Source organism: Pleurodeles waltl, unplaced genomic scaffold, assembly GCF_031143425.1.
Source record: "Pleurodeles waltl isolate 20211129_DDA unplaced genomic scaffold, aPleWal1.hap1.20221129 scaffold_54, whole genome shotgun sequence".
Lineage (NCBI taxonomy): Eukaryota > Metazoa > Chordata > Amphibia > Caudata > Salamandridae > Pleurodeles > Pleurodeles waltl.
Genome location: NW_027150248.1, coordinates 693,734 through 716,091, shown reverse-complemented (window position 1 = coordinate 716,091; position 22,358 = coordinate 693,734). Strand labels below are relative to the sequence as shown.

The window sequence follows — 22,358 nt, the reverse complement described above, 5'->3', positions numbered from 1 at the left end:
GTTGCTTTGTACCAATTTGGGAATAGCCATCTTTTTGTCCTACTCGTCCCTCCGTGTATATCTATTCTTATGGAGAGACATTTTGTTGCGTGGGCTCTCATTATACTACATGAGATTACTGGCTTTCTAGGCAGAAGGATAGCTAATGGTGTGGGGGACTGAGTCTGACCCACTTGTAAATAACTCTGTCACCCTGATTCTTTCTTTTTGCTCTGGCTAACTAGCAGTGCCTCATGTCTCCCACGGCAAAGAAATGATTAGACATCCGAGCGCATGACATCTTTGGAACTTCTCAGGGAAGTCGTGGTCACTCAGATCCAAACCAATTCTCTCTTTTCCAGTATGATCTCATACACAAATGACAAAGACAGTATTTGTTTTATATGATGATTTCATTGAACAACTGACTTGTAGATAATTAGGTGTGAGCCACAATAACCCAAACAATACAACATGGTAGAATTGAAATAGTCAGCAGGAGAGTAAAACATTTGAACAAAGATATCATGGTGTCTAACAGTTTCTACTCACCCTCTGCATGTTCTATTTAGAGCACAGCATGTAAAGCTTCGAGCTTGCCTGTCTGAATCACTGGGGAGACATCATCCCTCATATCAGAGCAATGGCCTGTGATCTGGTTCAGCATCTGCAGCAAGGCAGGCAGCGTCTAGTTGTGGTTCTCTGTTCGGAAACTCCCTCTTGCGTGTCTTGGGACAAGGAATTGATTTTATAAGTAACATGTCATCGTGATGACAAAGTGTCCCTACGCAGGAATGCCACATCTTAACTCCTACCACGTCTATCGGCAATGTACCAGACTGTATCCTTGACTGGGGCACAGAGTGAATATGTTCTGGTGAACTCCAGTGCTGAAGTAGGCAAAACAGTGTGATTTGACTAATAAACAACACTGTAGAACTTGCTATTTGCAAAATTAACTGATACGCAGCCTAATAAAAAGCATTTAGTGCAAAGTGCTCAGAGGCTCTTAGATGTAAGCAAATGAGTAAAAGTACATTCAGGGCAAGGTGCACAAAGGCCTAAAGCCTGAAGCTAATGCGCAAAGTATACGTTTCACTTACAACACTACACTTTGACTGGCTGTGGGTGTTGTGAATGCCCTGGCAGCACACTTGCCTCTCAGGACCTTCCCCAAACACTTTTTATTCACATTGACCTAAATGTACATGTAATGTGGCATATCCTATGCATGGCAATGTTATGATGTGATATGGATGTAGACATTGTTAATGTGTCCAGATGATGTTGGGTAATGTGTGTTTAATTGGATTGCCCTGTTTATCGTATCAAAGTCCTTTTTGGTTCTCAGACTGTGCAGGTGTGTTTCAGTGACCAGTTGCATGTGTCCCCTCCTCAATGTTGTTGTCTGAGCAGTATGACATTAGTGATGTAGCCTTGTTAGCCAGGCACGTGAGAGACCCTGACGTATGCAGCATGTGTGTGTCCTTAGTGCTGTGTGGCTCCTATTGCTGTTTACTTTGGCTGATGTATGTGTCAAGTATGGGCATTGGCATTTGAGTGTACTGGTGCCTTTGTCTTATTTCTATAAATAGTTGCAGATGTCATCCTCACCCCCTAATTTAGGTATGTATGTTCCATGGGGAGGTTCCTGCCATTTGCTACTATAGCTGCACAGAGATCAGAGGTGTTATTGTCAACTGTTGTCGCAGTTACATTGCAGTTGTTGTTTTGGCTACTGGATTACTGATAGGGACCTAGTTGATGTAGGATACATTTTGACTGACGAGTGCCTGGATGTGAGTTTGACGTATTGGCCTTCCCACATGTCGCTGCTTTCCCTTGGCTCTATTGTTGTAATTACAGTATGGCCCCATGGGACTGTTGTTGGTGCTGTATTTTGTCGTGCCCCAGCTTCAATCTGTGCTGGCCATGCCCCCCTGCCGTGCCCCTTTACCCATGCCACTTCATATATATGCTGAGTTACATGCATTGTGTAGTAGGTATTCCCCCCCCGGTTGCATGTATCATTATTGCATTTTAATTCCCCATGCGACTTACCCTGCATGTGCGTTGTGTTGTGATAGTCTGCGCTGTCCTGTCCTTGAATCCCTGTGACGATCTCCTCAGGGATGACGGCTGCGACCATCTCCTCCATGTGGTCCAGGGCCTCCTGGTGTGCTGGACTCCCCCTCCAGTCTGCAGTGCTGCCTTACTGTTCCTGGCCATTTTTTATTTTGTCCTACGTTTGCAGTCATGCCAGCGTTTCTTACACTCGGTGACTGTTCTGCGTTCTTCAGCCACACTGTTGATCTTGTCCACAATTTTTTGCCATATGGCCTCTCTCCTACTGATTGGCAATTTAGAGGTGATGAACAATTGGTGCTGGTGTTCCGTCACCTCTTTAACCAGGATTTCCTGCTCCTCTGCACTGAAGCGTCACTTTCTTTTTTTTCTGAAAATGTCCTGGTTTCGGTATGCGTCCTCCTGGCTGGTTCCTGGTCTGCTGTCATCTTCCTGGGGTCTGTTGTGGCATCTGGATCCATTTTGGCTCTCCTCTGCTGAAAGGGCAGTGTTCGCGGGTAAATTTGACGCTATTGCGTAAAAAAAAACAGCACTTTCCGGGTTGCGCTGTCGTAAATCGACCCACAGTGATGAGCGTCGCGTAAACGTTGGTTTTCTTTACGACTTGACGCCGCTGTGTGCGTCACGAAATAATGACTCTCACCTGTTGGTTGCGCCGCCGTGCGTCAAAGTATAAATTTGAGGCCCGCACGGCGCATCGAAATGGCATTAGCCGGCGTTAACATTTTTGGCGCAAAGCTGCGCCGGCGCAGCTTTGCGTCAAAAAGTATAAATATGGCCCTTGATCTCTTGTTGCTCATGGACTAGAGACTTAGGCCCATATTTATACTTTTCTAGCACCGCATTTGCGTCATTTTTTAACTCAAAAGCGGCGCAAACATAGAAAATTCAATTATATTTTGTACGTTTCCACCGCTTTTGCATCAAAAAATGACGCAAACGCGGTGCTGAAAAAGTATAAATATGGGCCTTAGGGCCTAAGTGAGATCTTGACGGACCACAATGGTGATGGTAATTCTGGCTGCTGAATATATAAGTTCCATAGGATATAATTGGATTTATATTTCAGAGAACGTGATATCCATCACTGTTGTGACAGAGTAAGTTGTCCGCCAAGATCTCAATCAGGCCCTTAATTCTGTGTTTCTCTGTTGAACTCAAGTGTCAAGAAGAATGTTCTTTTAGATGTGTTTGATATTGTGTAAACCTTGCCACCTCAGTCTGTGTTTCTAGCAGACATTGGGAGTGTCATTAACTCCAATCTATGTACCGAGAGTAACCTTGGGGGTGTCAGCAACTCCAGTCCCTATTCCAAGTGCAACCCTGTAGGAAAGTACCCTCTTTCTTGGCATGGCTACCCACCTTTTCTGTCTGTTTGTCAGTATGTTTAACTGTTTGTCTGTATGTTTGACTGTGTTAACTGGGATCCTGCTAACCATAACCCCATTGACTATGCTCTCTCTCCCAAAACGCTGTATTTCACTCCACATTTGGCATACTGGTGCCCCTTGTAAGTTTCTAGAATATGGTACCTAGGTACCCAGGGAATTGGGCTACCAGGGGAACCCTATGGGCTACAGCATATATTATGCCATCCGTAGGGAGCCCATGGAAACTGGTCTGCACGCCTGCCAAAGCAGCCTGCGTGAAAAGGTGCAAGCACCCTTTCACTGCCATTTCACTGCACTCAGGTCACTATAAGTCACCCCTATGGCAGGCCCTCCTAGCCCAGAGGGCAGGGTGCAAGTACCTGTGTGTGAGGGCACCCCTCCACTAGCAGAGGTGACCCTCGAACTCCAGCCCCATTTTCCTGGACTTCGTGAGTGCGGGGATGCCATTTTTTGCGTGTACTGGACATACGTCACTACCTATGTCCAGCTACATAATGGTAACTACAAATATGGGCATGTTTGGTATCAAACATGTTGGAATCATACCCCAATACATTTTCAACTATTGGTTGTATAATTTCATGCACTCTGGGGGCTCCTTAGAGGGCCCCCCAATATTACCATTATAACCTTCTGAGGATTTCTAGGCAGCCCACCTCACAGACAGGTTTCTGCCCTCCTGTTGCTGAATCAGCTCAAGCCCAGGAAGGCAGAACAAAGGATTTCCTTTGGGAGAGGGGTTTTACACCCTCTCCCTTTGGAAATAGGTGTTACAGGCTTGGGAGGGGTAGCCTCTCCAAGCCACTTGTATGCTTTGAAGGGCACATTTGGTGCTCTCCTGGAATAAACCAGTCTACATCGGTTCAGGGACCTCCACTCCCTCCTCTGGCACAAAACTGGTCAAAGGAAAGGAGAGTGAGCACTCCCCTGTCCATCACCACCTGAGGGGTGGTGCCCACAGCTCCTCCAGAGGTTTCCTGGATTTTGCCATCTTGAATCCAAGGTTGGCAGGGAACTCTGGGAGCATCTGAGTGGCCAGTGCAGGCAGGTGACGTCAGAGTCCACTCCTGACATTTGGTCACCCAGCTGGTGACCAATCCCCGTTTCAGGGCTATTTAGGGTCTCTCTCTTGGGTGGTTCCTCAGATTAAGCATGCAAGATTCCAGCAGGATTCCTCTGCAATCGCTACTTTGATTTCTGACCAAATAAACTGTATCCAGACTCTCCTATTTCCAAAGGGAGAGGGTGTAACACCCCTCTCCCAAAGGAAATCCTTTGTTCTGCCTTCCTGGGCTAGTATTGACCTATGTCCAGTACACGCATAAAATGGCATCCCCACACTCATGTAGTCCGGGAAAATGGGCCTGGAGTTCGTGGGGCCACCTCTGCTAGTGCAGGGGTGCCCTCACACACATGTACTTGTCTTCTGTCCTGGAATGGCTGTCATATCATTCTTTGCATTTCTCGCAGGGTTATGAGAGCAGGTATCCCTGAATGAGGGCACCTCACTCTCCTTGCTGAGATCAGGTCCTTGTCCTCCGGTGAAGTAGATATGACATGCTTTCCCTTTGTACGTCTTTTACTCTTTGTACACACACATGACCAAGGAGGAAAAAATATGCAGGCTTAAATCCCCTTATGAGGCAGACGAGGTTAACCAATTATACCTCTTGTGTCTCCCTATAAAGCAATAAGTCAGAGTAAGGAATTAATCCAATTATTTCAAAAGCCTCTGAAACCCTCAAAGCTAACACATTTGTATTACTTTGCCCCTTCGGGCTTTTACCTTCTGTCAATAGTGGCACTGCCTTCTGTCATCCCGGTAGCAGGTACTGGGGTGGCGCTTCCCTTCGCCTTGGATGGTGGAGGCCCAGCCACACATGAACCTACCGAACTCTGTCATGGCCGCTATAGAGGGAGGGCCACCTTCCTGCAGAGCAGTGAGTTTAGATGCCTCCCGCTGTCCTTCTCCCTTGTCCCCTACCCCACAGACATCTCAAACGGGATCCTCTTTCCACAGAGAGTCACTCTAACAACTGCAAATACACGTCACGAGACCCCCTTCAGCAGCAGGTGTGGGTGTCTCTTGAGACAACGAGGAAGGGAGGGAGTGGTGGGGGGCATTTCTGCTAAAGGTTCTAGGGGTGTGGTGTATACAGATGCAAGACTCCCTCATGTCATCATGAATTGAAGCAGGGGAGGGACTCTCGTCTCTAACCCCTTCCTACCAGGAAACTGTCAATGTGGCAATACTGCCACATACAGGATGGGCAGAGGAAGGTAAATCCCAAAACACAGTGGGGATTTAGTTGATGGGTGTTCTCCAAAGGAATCATATTTACAGAAATGCCTTTGCATTGTTGATAAAAATAATTCACAATGAATTCCCAGAGTGTGTCTGGAACCAGAGACTGTTTCAGCTGTGACAGTGTCTTTTATAGCTACATTATCCATAACACACAAACACTCTCAAAATAGCCAACTTTTTTACTTTGAATATCCAATCTAGTTATGCAATTCACGGCTGACTCTAGAGTTTTTGCTGATGCTGGCTGAACCATCCACCTCATCACTCCTTCTCATGCATGCACATGAACACACATACACACACCCACGCACACCCACACATGCACGCACACATACACACACACACGCACACCCACACATGCACGCACACACACACACACACAAACGCACATAAACACACACAGGCACATGAGCAAATCACCAAACCACATCAATTACCATACAATTTATGCTCTGGTGCCTTTTACAATAATCATAAATAAACACAGACATGTTGAAAGAACATATATGTATCATTTTCACCTATGCATTGCCTCTGAGTCCGAAGCACTGTAGGAAAAATATACTGTTATAATCAAGGACCACTTAACGGGATTTATTGCTTAGTGCAGGCTAACACTCTGTAAATGTGTTTGGATTACTGCACCAGTATGTATGATTAGATGCAGTTTTCTGTGCTAATGCCTCCAGCACTTACAGAACTGCAGACAAACTGCTCTGGTGGATATAAGTATAATTTGTAATCATGACATGTGGGCCTCTGTGAATGTAGGAGGCTGGACTGGCTTGTAGTGAGTACCAAGGGGTACTTACACCTTGCACCAGGCCCAGGTATCCCTTATTAGTGTTTAGGGTGTCTAGCAGCTGAGGCTGATAGATAATGGTAGCTTAGCAGAGCAGCTTAGGCTGAACTAGGAGACGAGTGAAGCTCCTACAGTACCACTAGTGTCACTTGCACAATATCATAAGAAAACACAATACACAGATATACTAAAAATAAAGGTACTTTATTTTTATGACAATATGCCAAAGTATCTCAGTGAGTACCCTCAGTATGAGGATAGCAAATATACACAAGATATATGTACACAATACCAAAAATATGCAGTATAGTATTAGAAAACAGTGCAAACAATGTATAGTTACAATAGGATGCAATGGGGACACATAGGGATAGGGGCAACACAAACCATATACTCCAAAAGTGGAATGCGAACCACGAATGGACCCCAAACCTATGTGACCTTGTAGAGGGTCGCTGGGAAGGTAAGAAAACAGTGAAGGTTAGAAAAATAGCCCACCCCAAGACCCTGAAAAGTGAGTGCAAAGTGCACTAAAGTTCCCTAAAGAGCACAGAAGTCGAGATAGGGGAATTCTGCAGGAAAGACCAACACCAGCAATGCAACAACGATGGATTTCCAGATGAGAGTACCTGTGGAACAAGGAGACCAAGTCCAAAAGTCACGATCAAGTCGAGAGTGGGCAGATGCCCAGGAAATGCCAGCTGTGGGTGCAAAGAAGCTGCCACTAGGCAGTAGAAGCTGAGGATTCTGCAAGAACGACAAGGCCTAGAAACTTCCCCTTTGGAGGATAGATGTCCCACGTTGTGGAAAGTCGTACAGAAGTGTTTTCCTGAAGAAAGACCGACAACAAGCCTTGCTAGCTGCAAATCATGCGGTTAGGGTTTTTGAATGCTGCTGTGGCCCATGAGGGACCATGATGTCACCAATTGCGTGAGGGGACAGAGAGGGCATCCAGCAAGAAAAGGAGCCCTCTCAGAAGCAGGCAGCACCCGGAGAAGTGCCAGAACAGGCACTACGAAGTGGAGTGAAATGGTGCTCACCCGAAGTTGCACAAGAGAGTCCCACGCCGCCGGAGGACAACTCAGGAGGTTGTGCAATGCAGGTTAGAGTGCCGTGGACCCAGGCTTGGCTGTGCACAAAGGAAATCCTGTTAAAGTGCACAGGAGCCGGAGCAGCTGCAAAAGACGCGGTTCCCAGCAATGCAGTCTGGCGTAGGAAGGCCAGGACTTATCACCACCAAACTTGGACTGAAGAGTCACTGGACTGTGGGAGTCACTTGGACAGAGTTGTTGGATTCAAGGGACCTAGCTCGTCGTGCTGAGAGGAGACCCAGGGGACCGGTGATGCAGTTCTTTGGTGCCTGCGGTTGCAGGGGGACGATTCCGTCGACCCACAGGAGATTTCTTCGGAGCTTCTAGTGCAGAGAGGAGGCAGACTACCCCCACAGCATGCACCACCAGGAAAACAGTCGAGAAGGCGGCAGGATCAGCGTTACAGTGTTGCAGTAGTCGTCTTTGCTACTTTGTTGCAGTTTTGCAGGCTTCCAGTGCGGTCAGCAGTCGATTCCTTGGCAGAAGGTGAAGAGAGAGATGCAGAGGAACTCTGATGAGCTCTTGCATTCGTTATCTAAGGAATTCCCCAAAGCAGAGACCCTAAATAGCCAGTAAAGAGGGTTTGGCTACTTAGGAGAGAGGATAGGCTAGCAACACTTGAAGGAGCCTATCAGAAGGAGTCTCTGACGTCACCTGCTGGCCCTGGCCACTCAGAGCAGTCCAGTGTGCCAGCAGCACCTCTGTTTCCAAGATGGCAGAGGTCTGGAGCACACTGGAGGAGCTCTGGGCACCTCCCAGGGGAGGTGCAGGTCAGGGGAGTGGTCACTCCCCTTTCCTTTGTCCAGTTTCGCGCCAGAGCAGGGCTGAGGGGTCCCTGAACCGGTGTAGACTGTCTTATGCAGAAATGGGCACCATCTGTGCCCATGAAAGCATTTCCAGAGGCTGGGGGAGGCTACTCCTCCCATGCCTGAACACCTTTTTCCAAAGGGAGAGGGTGTAACACCCTCTCTCTGAGGACGTCCTTTGTTCTGCCTTCCTGGGCCAAGCCTGGCTGGGCCCCAGGAGGGCAGAAACCTGTCTGAGGGGTTGGCAGCAGCAGCAGCTGCAGTGAAACCCCTGAAAAGGCAGTTTGGCAGTACCCAGGTCTGTGCTAGAGACCCATGGGATCATGGGATTGTGCCAACAATGCCAGGATGGCATAGAGGGGGCAATTCCATGATCTTAGACATGTTACATGGCCATATTCGGAGTTACCATTGTGAAGCTATACATAGGTATTGACCTATGTATAGTGCACGCGTGTAATGGTGTCCCCGCACTCACAAAGTCCGGGGAATTTGCCCTGAACTATGTGGGAGCACTTTGGCTAGTGCCAGGGTGCCCACACACTAAGTAACTTAGCACCCAACCTTTACTAAATGAAGGTTAGACATATAGGTGACTTATAAGTTACTTAAGTGCAGTGAAAATGGCTGTGAAATAATATGTGCATTATTTCACTCAGGCTGTAGTGGCAGGCCTGTGTAAGAATTGTCAGAGCTCCCTATGGGTGGCAAAAGAAATGCTGCAGCCCATAGGGATCTCCTGGAACCCCAATACCCTGGGTACCTCAGTACCATATACTAGGGAATTATAAGGGTGTTCCAGTATGCCAATGTGAATTGGTGAAATTGGTCTCTAGCCTGTTAGTGACAATTTGGAAAGAAATGAGAGAGCATAACCACTGAGGTTCTGGATAGCAGAGCCTCAGTGAGACAGTTAGTCATAACACAGGTAACACATACAGGGCACACTTATGAGCACTGGGGCCCTGGCTGGCAGGGTCCCAGTGACACATACAACTAAAACAACATATATACAGTGAAAAATGGGGGTAACATGCCAGGCAAGATGGTACTTTCCTACAGTGAATATCTGCATGTAGGGTAATTACCGAGAGCAAACCTAGCTACAGGGCTACTGAGCACTGTGCATGAAGGCAGGCAGTACAGGTTATCATGGGATTCAGGCTAATGGGTCACTTGTAGACTCACATCCAGTGCTGGGACTGTAGGAGGTGTTCATACTGGAAATCAAGATGTTTCTTACAGAGGTGAAGGAGTGATGGTGTTAGACAGGTCCAGGATTCATCTGTGTGTTCTTCCTCAGCCCTTTAGTGAATCTGGCAGCTATGTGGTGGATGCTCTTCAGTGGTACCAGATCTGTCTGTGGGATACCGGCAAGTGGAGTACCATCAGGGGTGGTGATCACCAAGTGCCTGCATAGCTGTCCTAAAGACATGTCTTAATTCTTTGCAGAGTTGTTGTGAGGATGCCTGTGTCAGGGTATCTGCTGTCTCTGAGTTGTGTGAAAATAGGTTAGGTTTCTTAGAGGAGAGCAAGTCTAGAACATACACATCTGTAGTTATTGCAATCAGTTATTGTTTGTTGTAATCTTTCACTTTGCATCTTGCATCAAATATGTGTCTTCCACTGTTAGTTCCTTCCATTTCTTGAGCAAAGATATGTTTATTGCATTTCCATTGCATATCTTACCTGTGCAGGTCACCCCAGCATCCCTTCCTGCAGGACAGGTATTGTGATCCCAGCCTTGCTGTGGGCACTCCCATGGAGCAGCCTCATCTCCTGTGCATTGAACATTACTCATTAAAACAGGCAGGGAGCTCTTTCCAAATGTTGGGTTGTACTCATGTTCTTGTACTGAAATACAGCCAAGCTGCCTGCAGGCCACTGAAGCATCCTTCAGATCCCAGGAGTCATCACACACGGTCCCCCAGACTCCATTGTGTTTGACCTCCACTCTCCCGGAGCAGATGGATGTGCCGTTCACCAACCGGACCTCATCGGGACCTGGATACAGCAGGATGGGAAAGAAACATCAAGCAACAACTGCAAAATCAGGCAAAGTCTCAACATTTTACTTTTGTCTGAAAATCACTGCAAATCATCAGTTAACACACTGCATATACAGTGGGAATATAGCAATGCAAACATCAAACAAAAGAAACACAGGTCATTTGAGGTTCATTGTAGACAGATGGGTAAGGAAAGCAAGAGCAGCAGGAAAAGTGTCATAAAATGTCCATTCTAGTCAAGCTCAGGTGAACTGTAGCTAAATATTAAGGCCCATATTCATGGGAAAGTGGGGCAGAGCAGCCAGTCACCTTACTGCGCTGCACTGCGTCACTGGAAAAGGGCAGGAATGCAAGGTATTTAAGTCATAGTGTGCATTCCTGTCCTTTCTCCCTGCATCGGTGTTGTTTTGGCAGCCTAGCACCAATGCAGGCATCCTTGTACCATGGCGCAAGGGCGCATGTGTTGCATGCAGGATTGTTTTTGTGCAGGAAGGGACACCTTCCTGCGCAAAACAAATCATGAGAGGCATATTCCTCTATCTATGTGTGCTGCAGAATGCAGCACACGTAGAAAGAGGAAATAATGAGGATAAATAAAGAGATTTATCCTCGTTACGCCTCTCCTGGGGAGACACATCACTTTGGTGTACTCCATGGTTTACCAGGTTGTGTAAATCTGGAAATTCATTAAAAGCCATAGGAGTTGTATGTGAACTTTATACTGCTTTGCATTACTCCAGATTTTCAAACCAGTCATGGCTTTGCATAGCTTAAAAAATCTGACTTGGAGATTTGCGTCATAATTGTACCACAATGCGTGATGCAAGCATGAAGCAAACCTCTCATAAATATGCCCCTAAGAGTGCAGAATCCCACAACAAGAGCAGTTAAAATGCAAGTGCAACTGAGGCCCACGGACCCCTTCTCATCAAGGCCCACTATATATTAGTTGAATAAAAACAACTACATCAGAGATGACTTAAAATCCACATGCTATGAATGGGGAAAACCACATTTCATCAAGGATCATCACGAATGAAGAGCTGCGGTAAATCTAAATACAATCGGCGTGGCCAAGGCGTCAAGATGGCGGTCGCACTTTAATAGTGCTCCGGACCCCTCCGTCATCTGCCTAAAGTAGGGACAGGCCATCCAGTCCCATTGCGCTGCGATTGACCCCTGGGGGTCCCACAGTTTCCCCCCCCACACCAGCGGCGGGGCTTTCGACCCTTCCCGGCCCTGATTTTAGACGATCCGGTGAGAATCACCACGGGCCAAGATGGCGGCCGGAGAATAGGACCAGAGGACGAGGGACCCAGAACGAACGATTGGTGGCGGCTCGTAGTGCCTGGATGCCTGACGGCTGGCCCCCGGCATTGAGAGGTGAGCCCGGTGACCCGGGACGAGGCGCTCGGGACCGGCCCTGGTGGCCCCTGGCCGGAGACTAACGGCCGTGCGGCCTGTGGTCGTGCTTCACTCCCCCTCCCTCCCGCTGACATCGCTCTGCTGCTGGCAGAAACTGAAGAAAAGACCGGAAAAATCCCCCTGGCCCCGGATCGGCACTGGGACGAGGGGACGCCTCGGCGGCAAGAGAATCCAAAATCGGGCTGCGAGGCGGCGCCTGGCGAAGGTGCGATCTCCGGCCCAGGATCGTGGTTGGGATCCTGTGGCAACGTGGAGATAGTAAACTAAGGTGGAACACAGAGGGAGCCAAACAAATTTGTATATTTCTGCAAAACCCTGAAAGGTGATCCGCGGCTGGGGACCGAAAAAGCAGGGATACTACGGGGTGCACAGAAAGCGGCGCGAAACCAAACCTCCTCAAGATCGGAGCGCATGAATCCGGCGTAAGACCCAAGCACAGAGGGGAGCGTTTTTTCCTTTCTCCCCACGTACATAAAGTAATTAAAGAGCCGAAAATCCACGATGAAAAGGCAATGGAGTCATCACGAAGAATCATCTTGAAGGGAGACACGCAATGAGAGGAAAGCCATAAAATGCCATAAACGCTCACTGTGGCCTCACAATTCCCCCCCAAATACAATATGGAACAGACCTGAAACCACTTCTGCGAATAACTCAAAATACCACCAAATGGAGGGCTGAATCTAGACACTAAAATACCATAATTCTGAACCTGAAAATACCACTTAACCTCCAAATACAACAGGACAACCTCAATAAAACATACGACAAGCCGAGCACTGCGGCCCTTGTAAGCTCAAGACCGACACCAAACATCATGGGTAAAGATAAATCTGCCAAACAGACAACAGCACAAACTCACATAGACCAATTCACTACAGGGATGACAGGCCCTCGGTCAGAAGACCCGAATCCTAACGGGGGTGGTGAGCAGCGGACAACATCTGGCGACTTGGCAGCAATCCTTCAGGCGATCCAAGCCTCCCAGGTGGCGGTAGAATCCAAAATTGGAGAGGTTAGGGTGGATGTCGCCCTGGTCCGACAAGACCTGCATAATGCCACGGCCCGAATCACAGAAGCTGAATCCAGGATTTCCACAGCAGAGGATGAAATAGCTGCACTCAAAACTCAGGTCTCGTTGTTAACTAAGCGCACATCAGAACTGCACAGGAGAGCAGAGGATGTCGAAAACAGATCGAGACGCAACAACCTCTGCTTGGTAGGGCTCCCCGAAACCACCGCAGAATCATCCTTGGCCGTCCACCTGGAGGAATGGATCAAAACCTGGGTACCCATGGACCACCTCACGCCATGGTTTATGATTGAAAGGGCCCACAGATCACTGCGAGCTAGACCTCCGCCTGGATCCCCACCCCGACCGGTAATAATCCGCCTCTTTAATTTTAAAGATAGAGATATGGTGTTGCAAGAGGCACGCTCCAAAGGAGATTTTCTTTGCAATGGAACCAAAGTCCTCCTTTTCCCAGACTACACATATGAAGTCCAACAACAACGCCAGACATTTATTGAAGTAAAACAAAAACTAAGATCTATGGATATCCAATACCGCCTCCTGTTCCCAGCGAGACTCCGGGTGATCTATAAAAACAAGACACACTTCTTTGAACAGCCAGATACAGCCGGGACGTGGTTGACAGAGGAGATCCCGTTGAACACAGACGAACTGGGATGAAGGCCACCACTCAAAACAATGGCAACCCACTCAAAAGGAAGACCACCCGGTCGCCGCCGGCGCACTGGTTCACAGCGAGGAGAGGACAGACAAGGATCTCGCTCGAGTTCCCCTACCTGGACTCACCGACCGGGACCGAGGGAATCACGGTCTCCCGAAAACTTTGTAAAAACTCCCAAAAACCAAAGTCCACGGAAGGGCACCCAAACACAAAAAGACACACCTGAAGATACTGATCTATCCCGCAGCCCGACCTTATGAAGCCACAGGCCAAGAACGCCCAAAGGGGGAAACTGAAACTAAATTGAAACTGAAATTGAACAAATGAATGAAGGCAAGGCCGAACTTGAACAACTTAAATACCTACTAACTATTCGTTATGCAGTCTTCGACGATCCGACACGATGGAGGGGTCCACCGCCATTAATACCACAACCCACCAGTTGAAAACCACCTCACAAGTTACAAAAGTGAGGTGTCATATATTTATGGGCAACAGATGCTTCTGGGGGGAAGTATGGGGAGGGGAGGGAGTTGGGGGGAAAAGGGGTTCAGGCCTAGTTCTCAAGTCCATTGTTCAATCGGTTCTATTACTGCAATGTTCATGTTCTTATTTGTTAACTCACACACAAGGCAAGGGTTTTAAAAACATTATTGAAACAATTGAGGTGCCAAACAAGTTAGAGCTAAAGAGGAAACATAACGTAAACCCCTCACAAACACAAGTCTCCTTAACCCAAAACGAGGACAGCCATTGTGACAAACTACTCAAAACCACCCATCCACCATGAACCAGACACAAATTATTTCATGGAATGTCAATGGTCTCCTTGACAAAATCAAACGCACCGCAATATTCTCATATATACAGAGATATCGACCAGAAATACTTATGTTGCAGGAAACGCACCTGCTGGGGGATAGTTGTCCATTCTTGGCCCGCCGTGGGTTTAACAGAGTGTATCATGCAGGATTCACACGCGGATCACGAGGAGTAGCTATAATACTACGCCGCACATTCCCCATGACACACATCCAGATAAGAAGAGACAAAGAAGGTCGATACATAGCCCTCACCGGCAAAATCGAGGGAGCCACAATTAATTTAGTCAGTGTCTACACTCCCCCGCCCTTGATCAACAAAACGCTCCAAGCACTCAGTACACTCCTCTCTGACCTACCCCCGGGCCGTACTATACTAGGTGGGGACTTCAACGCAACTCCAAACCCAGCCCTTGACGTAACCGGACCAATTTCAACATATCGGTCTACACTAGAAACAGAAATCAACGGCTGGCTCTCAGCGACAGGGCTATGCGACGCCTGGCGAATATGGCACCCTAGAAAGCGACAATTCACTCACACCTCGGCAGCTCATGGTTCCCAATCTAGAATAGACCTGATACTCCTCCCAAGCACTGAATGTGCAGCCCTTACACACGTTGAAATTCTGGCGAGGGGAATCTCAGATCACGCTCCACTCTGGCTCACTCTGGGCCAACCCCAAACCCAGCTCCGCCTGATATGGCGACTAAACGCATGGTACCTCCAAGACAAACAGTACAGGGAACAAATACAGCAAGCATTAACAGAATATTTTCACTTCAATGATAGATCAGTGTCCACATCAGGCACCCTATGGGCAGCGGGTAAAGCGGGTACTACGAGGGGTAGCAAAAAACCTGATACGTAATCAAGAACGTGCCAAAGCCCAACTAATTACACAACTAGAACTCCGGGAGATTGCCCTTGAAAACCAAAACGTAACAAGCCCAAGCGAGAAGCTCAGGAGGCAACTCCTTCTTATCCAAGAAGAAATCCGAGACCGCTCCCTAGAAACGGCAAAATACCTATGGAGGGCAAACACCGGGAGACTGTACGGGTGGGGAGATAAGACCAGGAAAATGCTATACTCGCTAATTTCCCATCAACATGCCTCCAGAATTGTCCCCGAAGTCTATGATAAGGGAACCATCCTGGTCACAGGACACGCCGAAATTGCAAATGCCTTCGCCACATACTACACCTCTTTATACCAAGCATCCACACAAATACACCTACACCAGGCCCGTCAAACACTAGAGGGGATCCCCCTCCCACAGCTACCCATGGTGGAGGTACGATCATTGGAAGAACCCATCAGGATAGAGGAGATTGGCGGAGCAATTTCAACTCTAGGCAGAGGCCAAGAACTTACCCCACACCTGTTGCGCCTTTACATGGAAGACGGTGAAAAAGGGTCCTTCCCCCAAGAGCTAGACACTGCCACGATCATGGTACTCCCCAAAACCCAACCCCCCTCACCACATTGCACAGACTATAGACCAATATCACTAATAAACACGGAGGTTAATATCTTTGCATCCATCCTAGCCACTCGTCTCAAGAGGGTCCTACCGCAATTAATACACCCAGATCAATGTGGGTTTATGGCAACCCGTAGTACATGGCACTGCATCCGCAGATTACATGTGGCTTTAACAGAGAGACAAAGATTGCCCCGAAACATTGCCCTCCTGCTCATCGATTTCGAAAAGACATTCGATTCAGTTGATTGGGGCTTCCTTCTCCTGGTGCTCCAACGCACAGGGTTTGGAACACAATTCTGTCGATGGGTCCAAGCACTGTACACCAACCCTACGGCTCGGGTGCTAGTCAACGGGATATTGTCCCCTGCATTTGATATCCGCAGGGGCACGCAGCAGGGATGCCCCTTGTCCCCCCTCTTATTTACCCTGGCCATCAAGTCTTTGGCCCAGATGATCAGGACCGACACAATCTACCACGGGTGGAGGTGGGGCCCCTCCCATGAGGACAGAATAGCACTGTACGCAGACAATGTCTTGCTATACATGCAAGAGCCCAGCATAACAGGCCCAAGAAGTCTTAACCTCTTACGACAGTATGAACAAATATCAGGACTCAAAATTAACTCTACTAAATCGGTATTTCCTTGGTGGGGGACATATGGAGGGGGAGGTCCATTAAAACATTTCAGGAGCTCCAGACGGAATTTCAACTAAACGCGATACAATTCTTCAGATACCTCCAACTATGACACGCCCTAAAAATACACTTGTCCACCACAGGCCACATGCCAGAATTTAACCTGCTAGAAGCCAAATTACTTATGGGAAACCTAGAAGGGAAAGGAATCTCGCAAATATACAAGACACTAGTTAATATCACTCCAGACAAACTAGTCCCAATTAGGACCAAGTGGGAAACCTGGGTGGGAACCCTGGAGGAAGCGGAGTGGAGAGAGGCCCTAATGGCACCCAAGGTACTGGCGGTGTCAACTAGATTCCGAGTAATACAATTTTTCTACCTGTATGAAGCATACCTGACACCATCCAGACTTCATAAAATGGGAGCCCGCCCCTCTCCCAGATGCCCAAGATGCACATGCAACCCATCAGACTTCTTCCACATGGTATGGACCTGCCCAACAATACAGAAATATTGGGATGGGGTATTTCAGGAACTGGAAAGAGCCCTGGGGCAAGAGGTACACAAATCTGCAAAATTAACTTTATTAGGAAAAATGGAAGAAATGGAGGGAACACGTGCAAAACGTGCCCTAGTAGCCACAGGGAAACATCCTTTTTTACGACTTTTTTATTACGAAAGTCGTGGTTAACGAAAGCGTAACAACGCTTTTTTTAACCACGACTTCATTTTTTTGTGCCTTAACTACGTATGTTCTGAACAACGAACATTCGTGGTTAAGGTACAAAGAAGGGAGTTGGCGAAGGAGGACGACGCAGGTGACAAGGGGTTGACTAAGGTAAGTGTTGGGTTTAGGTTTTGGGGAGGGGGTGGGGGGGTTTAGGTTTTGGGGAGGGGGTGAGGGTCAGGGGGTTTTAGGTTTTGGGGTGGGGTTGGGGGGTGGGGCGTTTTTGGTTTTGGGGAGGGGGTGGGGGGTTAGGGGTTTTTAGGTTTTGGGGTGGGGTTGGGGCGTTTTTGGTTTTGGGGAGGTGTGGGGGGTTAGGGGGTTTTAGGTTTTGGGGTGGGGCATTTTCGGTTTTGGGGAGGGGGTGGGGGTCAGGGGGTTTTAGGTTTTGGGTTGGGGGGTGGGGCGTTTTCAGTTTTGGGGAGGGGGTGGGGGTCAGGGGGTTTTAGGTTTTGGGGTGGGGTTGGGGGGGTGGGGCGTTTTCGGTTTTGGGGAGGGGGTGGGGGTCAGGGGGTTTTAGGTTTTGGGGTGGGGTTGGGGGTGGGGCGTTTTTGGTTGTGGGGAGGGGGTGGGGGATCAGGGGGTTTTAGGTTTTGGGGTGGGGTTGGGGGGGTGGGGTGGGGTGAGTGTTGTAGGGTGAATGGTGCCTATTAGTAATGGTTTTATCAGGAATGCCTTTACAACGAAATATCGTTGTTAAGGCATTCGTGGTGAAATCATTAGTAGTAAGGACCTCGTTGTTAAGGTTAGTAGTTGTTTTTAATTCGGTGTTCCGTCATATAATCATAGCCACAGCATTACTAGTTGCCAAAAGAGACATTGCAGCAGCATGGAGCCTCCCTGGGGGCCCCTCGCTCCAAAAATGGAAGAGAGGGGTGGACTGGTGTGCCAATCAGGAGAAGATAGTCTTCGAATCCAGAGGATGCCCACAAAAATTCCGAAAGATCTGGGGACGATGGTTGGAACTATTGACATAAACCAGAATGATCACATGGCAAAAATCACTGAAAATATTGTATTGACACATGATTATAATATGGTTAAAAGGAATGAAAGGCTGCTACAACAATTGTCAACCTCTCAAACAACAAAGATGCTATCTAACTATTACTATGAAGATGGAAATGAAAATTTTGTAAGATGTATGCGCCCCTTGCCTTGTACCCTTCCCTTTTTTTTTTTCCCCTTCCTTTCGAAAATAATAAAAAATGTTTATCAAAACAAAATCTAAATACAATCAGAGGGGTGTCGCAGGGTGCGTCCACTCATCCCACATTGGAAGCATGTCAATTGCAGATACTATTGTGCAACAGCATTCAGCACCGATATGGCAGGCCTCATGGATTTCAAGAATTTTGCAGATAATTCGCATGAAGCACCCCTTAAACATTCATCTACAGCAGCTTTGCAAGATTTAATATTCCCCCGTCCGAAGATAGGTGCTTCGGGTAGGTGATGTGCTGGAGAATATCCCTCGAGGTTTGACAGCCTCTGCAATGACCATCCTGGTCACCTGCCAGGCAACCCTATCAGTGATGTAATGTAACCTAAGGGGCCCTACTGCACAGTACATGGAGGGTCCCCTCTCCGGATTCACTCAGGATGTGCAACCCTAGAGCTCGCCCCCCCAGTACCACGGGGTCTGGAGGGGCCTTTGTTACACCACTGCACCCTACATGTATGCGTTCAATGGCATCAGACTGAGTTGTTGAAGAAGTAGATGAATTTTAACAAAACAGTTTAGATGGGGGGGGTGATGTAATGGCAGGGATAGGGGCCGGTGAAGATGCATATTACATGTTGCATGAGCCCTTGAAAGGATGGCTTGCAAATCGTCCTGGGCTGATGCAGACTTGTTTCAAAATAATTTTTGCTAGTGTATTCAATGGAAGTGAAATTTGCATCGGATCTTTAGCCGCAGGCCCATCAGTCACAGTCTGGTAAAGCTTAAGGGTTTGTGATCCCTTATCTTAGATAGTGCTCCATAGGAGATGCCTAATAGACTCCAAATCACCTGACTGTAAGTTCAACCAAATTGAAAGAAATCTGGCATAGAGGGAGCTATCCTGGTGGATTCAATTGAACTCCACTGGGGTTTGAGCCTGAGCCGTGCTTGACAGAAGCTGGCAAAGACGTCTGTAACAACGGCATTAAACAAGATCCAACCAAGAAGTTAGTGTGAGAAAGTAGCCTCTTTCTAGCCTTGTTACCCCCACTTTTGGCCTGTTTGTGAGTGTATGTCAGGGTGTTTTCACTGTCTCACTGGGATCCTGCTAGCCAGGGCCCAGTGTTCATAGTGAAAACCCTATGTTTTCAGTATGTTTGTTATGTGTCACTGGGACCCTGCTAGTCAGGACCCCAGTGCTCATAAGTTTGTGACCTATATGTATGTGTTCCCTGTGTGGTGCCTAACTGTCTCACTGAGGCTCTGCAAACCAGATCCTCAGTGGTTATGCTCTCTCATTTCTTTCAAATTGTCACTAACAGGCTAGTGACCAATTTTACCAATTTACATTGGCTTACTGGAACACCCTTATAATTCCCTAGTATATGGTACTGAGGTACCCAGGGTATTGGGGTTCCAGGAGATCCCTATGGGCTGCAGCATTTCTTTTGCCACCCATAGGGAGCTCTGACAATTCTTACACAGGCCTGCCACTGCAGCCTGAGTGAAATAACGTCCACGTTATTTCACAGCCATTTTACACTGCACTTAAGTAACTTATAAGTCACCTATATGTCTAACCTTTACCTGGTAAAGGTTAGGTGCAAAGTTACTTAGTGTGAGGGCACCCTGGCACTAGCCAAGGTGCCCCCACATTGTTCAGAGCCAATTCACTGAACTTTGTGAGTGCGGGGACACCATTACACGCGTGCACTACATATAGGTCACTACCTATATGGAGCTTCACCATGGTAACTCCGAATATGGCCATGTAACATGTCTATGATCATGGAATTGCCCCCTCTATGCCATCCTGGCATTGTTGGTACAATTCCATGATCCCAGTGGTCTGTAGCACAGACCCTGGTACTGCCAGACTGCCCTTCCTGGGGTTTCACTGCAGCTGCTGCTGCTGCCAACCCCTCAGACAGGCAGCTGCCCTCCTGGGGTCCAGCCAGGTCTGGCCCAGGATGGCAGAACAAAGAACTTCCTCTGAGAGAGGGTGTGACACCCTCTCCCTTTGGAAAATGGTGTGAAGGCAGGGGAGGAGTAGCCTCCCCCAGCCTCTGAAAATGCTTTGTTGGGCACAGATGTGCCCAATTCTGCATAAGCCAGTCTACACCGGTTCAGGGACCCCTTAGCCCCTGCTCTGGCGCGAAACTGGACAAAGGAAAGGGGAGTGACCACTCCCCTGACCTGCACCTCCCCTGGGAGGTGTCCAGAGCTCCTCCAGTGTGCTCCAGACCTCTGCCATCTTGGAAACAGAGGTGCTGCTGGCACACTGGACTGCTCTGAGTGGCCAGTGCCATCAGGTGACGTCAGAGACTCCTGCTGATAGGCTCCTTCAGGTGTTAGTAGCCTTTCCTCTCTCCTAGGTAGCCAAACCCTCTTTTCTGGCTATTTAGGGTCTCTGTCTCTGGGGAAACTTTAGATAACGAATGCATGAGCTCAGCCGAGTTCCTCTGCATCTCTCTCTTCACCTTCTGATAAGGAATCGACCGCTGACCGCGCTGGAAGCCTGCAAACCTGCAACATAGTAGCAAAGACGACTACTGCAACTCTGTAACGCTGATCCTGCCGCCTTCTCGACTGTTTTCCGGCTTGTGCATGCTGTGGGGGTAGTCTGCCTCCTCTCTGCACCAGAAGCTCCGAAGAAATCTCCCGTGGGTCGACGGAATCTTCCCCCTGCAACCGCAGGCACCAAAAAGCTGCATTACCGGTCCCTTGGGTCTCCTCTCAGCACGACGAGCGAGGTCCCTCAAATCCAGCAACTCTGTCCAAGTGACCCCCACAGTCCAGTGACTCTTCAGTCCAAGTTTGGTGGAGGTAAGTCCTTGCCTCACCTCGCTGGGCTGCATTGCTGGGATCTGTGACTTTTGCAGCTACTCCGGCCCCTGTGCACTTCCGGCGGAAATCCTTTGTGCACAGCCAAGCCTGGGTCCACGGCACTCTAACCTGCATTGCACGACTTTCTAAGTTGGTCTCCGGCGACGTGGGACTCCTTTGTACAACTTTGGCGAGCACCGTTTCACGCATCCTCGTAGTGCCTATTTCTGGCACTTCTCCAGGTGCTACCTGCTTCAGAGAGGGCTTCTTGTCTTGCTCGACGTCCCCTCTCTCTCCTGGTCCAATTTACGAGCTCCCGGTCCCTCCTGGGCCTCAGCAGCGTCCGAAAACGCTAACCGCACGATTTGCAGCTAGCAAGGCTTGTTGGCTTTCTTTCGGCAGGAAAACACTTCTGAACGACTCTCCACGGCAAGAGGGATCCGTCCACCAAAGGGAAAGTCTCTAGCCCTTTTCGTTCCTGCAGAAACCTCAGCTTCTTCTGTCCAGTAGAAGCTTCTTTGCATCCACAGCTGGCATTTCCTGGGCATATGCCCATCTCCGACTTACTTGTGACTTTTGGACTTGGTCCCCTTGTTCCACAGGTACCCTAGATTGGAAATCCACAGTTGTTGCATTGTTGGTTGGTGTCTTTCCTGCATTATTCCTCTATCACGACTCTTTGTCTTTTGGGGAACTTCAGTGCACTTTGCACTCACTTTTCAGGGTCTTGGGGAGGGCTATTTTTCTAACTCTCACTATTTTCTAATAGTCCCAGCGACCCTCTACAAGGTCACATAGGTTTGGGGTCCATTCGTGGTTCACATTCCACTTTTGGAGTATATGGTTTGTGTTGCCCCTATCCCTATGTGTCCCCATTGCATCCTATTGTAACTATACATTGTTTGCACTGTTTTCTAAGACTATACTGCATATTTTTGGTATTGTGTACATATAACTTGTGTATAATTGCTATCCTCATACTGAGGGTACTCACTGAGATACTTTGGCATATTGTCATAAAAATAAAGTACCTTTATTTTTAGTATATCTGTGTATTGTGTTTTCTTATGATATTGTGCAAGTGACACTTGTGGTACTGTAGTAG

At 48.2% G+C, this 22,358-nt stretch overlaps 1 protein-coding gene across 4 annotated transcripts in view; it reads right to left on the bottom strand.

Annotated features, from left to right (window-relative positions):
• LOC138278706 (CD5 antigen-like) overlaps positions 1-22,358 on the bottom strand; it is a 306,796-nt gene that overhangs the window by 189,882 nt on the left and 94,556 nt on the right. For 3 of the 4 annotated variants that reach the window (XM_069219281.1, XM_069219284.1, XM_069219282.1), the window contains exon 4: positions 10,152-10,466. The exons of the other annotated variant lie outside the window; for it this stretch is intronic. In XM_069219281.1, coding sequence (XP_069075382.1) covers positions 10,152-10,466 — 315 coding nt within the window. The remainder of the gene's footprint in view (positions 1-10,151; positions 10,467-22,358) is intronic. 4 annotated transcript variants of the gene reach the window in all.